The sequence below is a fragment of the Cyrtonyx montezumae genome, unplaced genomic scaffold (assembly GCF_038088225.1).
Source record: "Cyrtonyx montezumae isolate F1298 unplaced genomic scaffold, pur_monq_1.0 scaffold_0, whole genome shotgun sequence".
In the NCBI taxonomy this organism is placed as follows: domain Eukaryota; kingdom Metazoa; phylum Chordata; class Aves; order Galliformes; family Odontophoridae; genus Cyrtonyx; species Cyrtonyx montezumae.
The window spans coordinates 27,235,880-27,243,063 of NW_027071824.1; the positions used below are offsets into that span (position 1 = coordinate 27,235,880).

Consider the following 7,184-nt stretch of genomic DNA (forward strand, 5'->3'; position numbering starts at 1 on the left):
CACACAGCTGTGAAGACAACTTTTTTTAACCTCTGAGTTAACAGGGATAGACACTTATCATTGAATACATGGCAGTTCATACTGGGTCAAATGATTGTTCTAATTGAAGAATTGTGAAATCTCTTACAGATGGTGTGCATAAACTTACTTAGAGAACAGCTTCACTACTCATGAATTATGGCTGTCAGCTATGTGGTTGAGAGATTGAGATGAGAAGTGATCCTTACAGTGAAGCTGTTATCTAGTGATTAGTTGAAGTGAATTCTGATTTAATTCTTGGAAGCTGTTACTAACCCTTAGCAGCGGACACTCCATTTTCTTAGTCTAATTCATGATCTTTTTTTTTACAGGGTTCTAGTGTATGAAGGGAAGCAAGTCATGGTGGATTCTGGACCCATCTATGATACAACCTTTGCTGGTGGACGATTAGGTCTTTTTGTCTTCTCTCAAGAAATGGTCTATTTCTCTGACCTCAAATATGAATGCAGAGGTTAGTTATAGCAAATGTCTGAAAAATGCTGATGCCTTTTGATATCCTATGGAGCAAGCACGAAATATGGAAATGGAGAGTATCTTCCATTAACTGAAAACAATCTGTAATCTTACAGCATGTCGTGAACCTCGATTTGTTGAAATGCCGTGAATGCCCTTTGCCTCTGTAGTAATGTCAATTTGAATAATAAAACCCAGATGTTTAATATTGCCCACCTGGAAAAAATGAGATAAATCTTTGAGTGAGATATGCGCTTAGAATTTTCTTTGCATATCCACTTTCCTTTGTAGGCTATTTCAGTGTGTCCTGCGGGCAGAATACTGCTTCTGGATCACCCCACTTTCCAAGAAGCCTGAAGGAGAAAGCAGACGTTAATGAGCATGTGAATTCTACCTCCTCAAAAATATTTTGAAATGTGGAAAATGCTTTCTCGGTTTTTCTGATACAATCTTTTAATTCATATAGCTAGGTAGATGACGTGTACAAACAATTCCATCTCTATCTATGTGTGTAGCTGAGTACCTATTTTTATGTAATGGTTATCATGTTTGTAGGACAACGCAAAATGGGAAACTCTGTGCTGCATTCTTATCTGGTATCATGTTATATCTCTCCTCCTGTCTGATTGAACTCTCAACTAATAATACAACCACAACAAATAATGCCTTTTTTTCCTGTTTCTTTCAGATGCTTGATCAGTGGTTGCTGCATTACCAGCAAAGTACTGTAAATGCTATGCAACCTAGACACCTCAGTACAACCTGGTACTCCCATTTTTTATTTTTGCGTACCTCCTTCCCTGTCCTCTGTCCACATGCTCCACTGACCAGGTACCTCCCCGCTGCCAGAAATGCGTCAGCCATCCCTCCACTCAAGTGCCTTGTCACAGCCAGGACTAATGAAAACTAAAAGTGAGCGTCTGACCCACCACAGAAGCAAAAGCAGATTGATACTTTAGAACACTTTTGTAGAGTGACAACTTACTGGAACATGTTTGTATTTTCTAAAGGAACAAGATATAAAAACGTGTATTTATATATATTTGGGAAAAAAAAAAGGATGGGGGAGATGATAATCATCAGTCATTGCCTTTAAATGAAGAAAAGCAATGTTTGAATAACTTCATAGGTGTATGGTTGGTGCTTTCTTCCTTTGATCAATCAGGGCTGGACTTGACTAATAACCTCTGGGTAGTAAAGTAACAGATGACCACGCCAATAGCATCTATACTAACAAAGAAAAAGCTTTTGGAGAATAAAGTGAAGGCTAATTATGGAGATTTCTTGATCTAAGATGTCCTTTAGGTGATGAGGATACTCTCAGTAATACCCATTAAAATCATAGTTGTTGGAAACGTCAAATTTGCAACCTATAGTGTTGTCTTAGTATCAGAGAGGTCATTCAGGCCAAAGAGAATTGAACTAGAAACTCCCACGTGACAGGGGAGAGTGATTCATTTAAAATTCCAAAACTGTCACCATTGCCTGACTTTCATAAAATGATTTCCAGTTTTTCTATCTCCATTATGTCTTGCATTCCTTCATAATAAAAAAAATAATAATCACATGACCACACGGAGTGAAATGAGCCCAAACCACTTTCCCACCTCTATTGCAAAAAGCACTTTGACATCTAGTATCCATATCTGAATTTTTGAAAAGGTGGCAACACAACTGTTACTTAATCTGGTAGCATAAGAGATTAAGGTTCCACTTATAAATGTTGTTAATATTTATTATGAGTATCACACCAGGCTACCTTCACTGATAATTTATTTTAAAGCATGTCATATGATGCATCTGTAATACATCTACAAATGATATTTTAAAGCTATTTTTAAAAGTGTATCACAATATGTAGATATGGTCAAAGCATGATATATATATATATATACACTTAAGTATATGAGTTATTTTCAAGTATTCTTTAATGTTAAATGAATAATAATGAGGAATTTATAAATGGAACCTTAATATATGTCTTGTTACCCTAAGTTTAATATCTTGCATTGTTACCTATGTCTGCTGTATATAGAACTTCTTAAAATAATGCTGAAGGGCTATCCGTGTTTATTCTGAATGGATAAAGTTATTCAGATATACAGTATAAACATGCTTAAAATTTTGTTTTAAGTTGTATGAGCTTTGTTCACAAAAAGAACATCTGCCAGTGTAATTTTATTCATCAATGAATTTACTAATGGAATGTGAAGTTATTTCAGCCTTCCTATTGGATGCAGTGAGCTAAATATTGAATCAACTTTTACTCCCTTGAAATGGATTTTATTGCTATATTGATTAGAAAGAAATCCACAGTTGCTGGCTTTGTTGCACATTTTATAGTGGTCATATTATCAAATCTTTTTTGGTTGACAGTTTTGTTTGGTTTGTTTTTGGTTTCTGTTTTTGTTTTTTGTTTTTCCAAATCCTCTTCATGAGGTTTTGAAGTATGTTTTAGTTTCTTTTGGTGTTTCAAATTGTACCCCCAAGTCCCAAGCAGAAGGGAGGGTGACTTCATTAAATGTAATGATTGTAATGGCTGTGTAGGGTTTTTTGTTTTGTTGGAGAGACATCATTATAGGGATGAAGATGTTAATATTTGGACTGTATCATAAGTTTCCTATTCTATGTAAATTATTTATGATGTTTTTCTTTTATTACTTTTTCATTTTTTTCTTTGCGAGTATGTGTGTGAGAGAGAGATTAATGAATTTTAATTTTGTTTTGCCAAAGATTGTAAATAATTATTTATTTGTTTACATGGACGGAAATTTATCATTTAACGTCCTGATTCATTTAGTCAGATCCTCATTTATATATATATATTATTTTTTTTTTAAGAAATTAATGCTAGGAAATAAACTGTAAAAAAAGTTTTATAAAAAAAAATCTCTTTACCTTTTTTATAGTTAAAATGTTTCTTTAAAAGAATATTCCATTTCCCAAGGCCTTCTGTTAGATAATCTCTTGCCTTGCTATAAATCAGTTCATTTTAAACAGACCAATAAATCTGTTGCTTGACTGCAGATTAACAATTGTCTTCTCAGATTGTAAGTGACAGGTTTCCTACTCTCATTGACAAGATACATTATTCCACACTTAGCTGGCAAAATAGCTCAAGTTTTTACATTGTGAGTGAGAAATTAGACATTTTGGTCCTGTTTCTTTTTTGTTGTGTTTTTCTTTTTTCCCCTCTGGATTTGTATGTACATTTTCTGTATTGGACCTTGGCTGATGCATTTGAACACTCACATGCTCCTGTTCTGCAGTGGCTTCTGCTGTGTGTCCCATTTAAGTAACTGGGATATGTTTGTGTGAGCAGGGATCGCCTTCCTGCTGGAGACTTTCTCAGGAATGAGTACTTAGTGATAATTTAGAGTAAGATACAAGAAATTCTTAGCACGAGAGATTTTCACCAACACTATGAACCCCCCTCCCAGGAACGGGAATTTGAATTGGATTAGGAAAAGTAAGAATGTCCAGCATTCTAAAATGCCAATTTTCAGGTATGAACTGTAGTCATCTGCTCTTACAAATATACCAGCTATTCATATTTTTCAGCCTGGCCAATACTGTAACCATTTGCTTTCCTTGCTCAAGATTTTTGTCACCTTTGTTCCCAAAAATCCCATTTATATATCTTCTAGGGATCTATGAGAACAAGGTTGTCGTTAGTTTTGCAAATTAGTGCTTCATAATGATTTGAAAAGAATGAAGGGGGGAAAAATCCTCTTCATGGCAACCCAAATGAAGTCCTGCCAAGCAGACCCAGGGAACTAAAGACATTAAACAAGTGAAACCATAGTAACATTGAACTAGCAGTGTCTCTGAGGAGAACAAGTGAAGGAAGGATCAAAAAAAGCAGTAATGCCTCCTGATTTCTCTGCGTAGATCTACATACAGATTTTTGAAAATGTTTATGAATATTTGGATAATTAAAAAAAAATAAAAAAAAAACCCTAAAAATTTGGCAGCCTCTGCAATTCTTGTTCCCAGAGTTATAGGGTTATGGGAAGATGCCTGAAATCCCTGAAGAGAAGCTGATTTTCTGGCAATGAGATGCTGATGGGACCTGAGCTGCTGCTGACTTGTATGATACTATGCAGATTTCTTTTTTTTTTTTCATTTCTCTGAGCATCAGGCTCTCATCTATTAAAAGTCAGTGATCAAATTTCCTCCCCTTTTAAGATCCTTCTGATAAATTTTATGTGTCTTACTGTTTCTGGGTCAGCCAAAAGAACAGGAAACACTGAAATCCTGAAACTCCCCTGAGAGAAACTTTTGTCCAATTTTAAAACAAGAATTTTTCAGATAAACTTAGGATAAAACTCTGAATTCTGAAAAATAAAAATGAACTCACTTAAGAATTTGTCAGTCTTGAGAATAGCATGTTTACATTGTCTTCTTCCAGAAAGGAAGGGAAAAATGCAACTAACCATTGTACCTGTTATTTCTCACATGAGGCAGCTGAAATATTAGCATCATTAATGCTTAACATCTGTGTCTACTACTTGCTAGCTGTGCAATGGAGTCAGAAGCTGAATAGATTATCACAGTCAATAGGCCAAATCCTCAGCTTGGGATGTAGTAGTTTTTCTACAGACATAAATGGTATCTGGATGAGATTCAGTGTTCATCTTGTGCTGCAAACCTCCATAGAGGAAGAGCTCTAATACTTGTATGGTAATATCTTCTATGTAAAGTGATTTAAAAAATATGTAATAACTTGGCCCAGTCTTGTTCCCAGTGTGGAAAGACCACCTTTGTAGATCAGGAAGGAGGACTTTGAAGCAAAAGAAACCTGGGACTGATTAAACCAAAGGTCCATCTAATCCATTATCCTGCTTCTCAAAAGCTGCCAGACCCGAAAATGCCAGAGGAGAGTGTAAAGTTCTTATAATTAAAAAACTATACCTCTATATGCCCAGAGGTAAAACATTTTCCTACCCCAGGCAGTTAACCTAAGGTATTTTCTGCCTTCATGCCTCTGCGGCTTATTTTACAATAATGTCCCTGCAAATGTTTTCATTATTCATATAAATGTCTCTCTTTTTTTTTTTTTAATCCCACTTCTTGACTTTAGTAAATTCTATTGTGAGTTCCTGAGGTTGATTGTATATGATATGCTCTGTAGTTTTCCTAAGTCCAGATATATTACTGTTTGTAAGAAACAGACTGAAAATGAAATCAAACTTAGGGAAGGAGAGAAATGCATTCATTTCATCATAAAACTTTGCATCAGAAAAAAGAAAAAAACAATAACAAAAAAAATTTGCCTTGTTCTTTTTCTCTGTGTGCTTGCCTTAGTAATGGGATCATGGAATACATCAATGGTAGAAGAATTTCCACTGCTTACTGCCATAAGCTGCCATGTTATAGTTCTGTTCAGGTCACTTTTTCCATGTCTCTCTGTCCAGCACTTGTGGCATCACATTATATGTACACACACACACACATACATATTTTAAGTAATTTTCATTCTGTGCTTCTCCTATTTTTAGTGTTTTTCCTATCCATCTGCTGCTGGCCATTATTGGATTCTGGCAAATGAGTTGGACAGATCTTTGATCTGACAGTTTACGCTCTTTTATCCTGTCAATGACCATTGATCATTATCCAGTCATTCTGATATTTGTAGCACTAGATGCAAACACGTTTAGCGTTCTTCTTTTAGAGGGAAGTAAATTCCTTTTCAGACATCTGCTGAGCATTTCTGGACTCCTTTCAGCACTGCAGAATGCACCAGCCTCTAGATGCCGGAGGCATGCTTTGCAAATCATAATTTAAATCTCAGCAACATCTGTAATAAGATAACTTGTAACTTGGAAATGGATTTCAGTCATTGAGTGCAGGTACTTGTTTCATTGATTCAGTAACTTCTAGGAGATACGGGCTTGAAACTGCCTTTGTCAACTGATTTTCTTTCTTTGAATCATGCTGACACAAAGGGAGAGGGTGGAAAGCTGCAAGCATTGTTAACTGCTGCATCAGCTATTTTTTGACTGACATTTTCTTATGCAAGTGAAGAAAATGAAAGCCAGAATTATCAGTTTCATGCAAGGCAGAATTTTTCAGATAATGTCTTCTAATAATTGATTCCAGTTTTCTTTGAGATAATGTCTCAGTTCTCTTCAGATAATGTCTTCTAATCATCTCTCCAGTTCTGGAATTTCTACTGCTGTCCACTTGAAAGTAGCAACAACATCCAATAGAAAAAAAATGAGAGCAGGATCAACCTAAGGAGACAATGATTCAAGTTATAGGAAACCAATCACAGTATTCAGAAAAATGATATTCAGGAGCAGTGGAAACTAATTGTGAAGACATTCCTTGCTAGTAAGTCTTATATACTGGGAGATGAAACATGGACCCCAAATAAATTAATCTTTCCTAAGTTCTGAAGTTTCAGCTTCATTGTCTGCTCTGTGAGTTTGCAGTCTGAAATGAAGGACCACCCATGTGGCTGTGGACCTAATCCAGAGTGTTTAACTATACTCAGCCGTTCCACTTTGATGATGAAGAAGTGAAGACAATATCTTGAGTTGAACCCAGTGTTGTGCAGCAGATCACACTTCAGTCACAAAGGGATTGGCAGTCACTCTTTGAGACAACTGCGCTTCCCCATTTAAGACTGAAGTTTTAATGTTTGTAAAGGAGACCAGAAACTGAGAAGAAAAGAGAACGTTGTTAAT

General features: G+C 35.7%; 1 protein-coding gene across 1 annotated transcript in view; it reads left to right on the forward strand.

Annotated features, from left to right (window-relative positions):
• THBS2 (thrombospondin 2) overlaps positions 1 to 3,312 on the forward strand; it is a 30,688-nt gene extending 27,376 nt beyond the window's left edge. The window contains exons 20-21 of the mRNA XM_065730857.1: positions 351 to 490; positions 1,181 to 3,312. Of these exons, the coding sequence (XP_065586929.1) occupies positions 351 to 490; positions 1,181 to 1,188 (148 nt within the window). The 3' untranslated portion in view covers positions 1,189 to 3,312. The remainder of the gene's footprint in view (positions 1 to 350; positions 491 to 1,180) is intronic.
• The last annotated feature ends 3,872 nt before the right edge of the window (positions 3,313 to 7,184 follow it).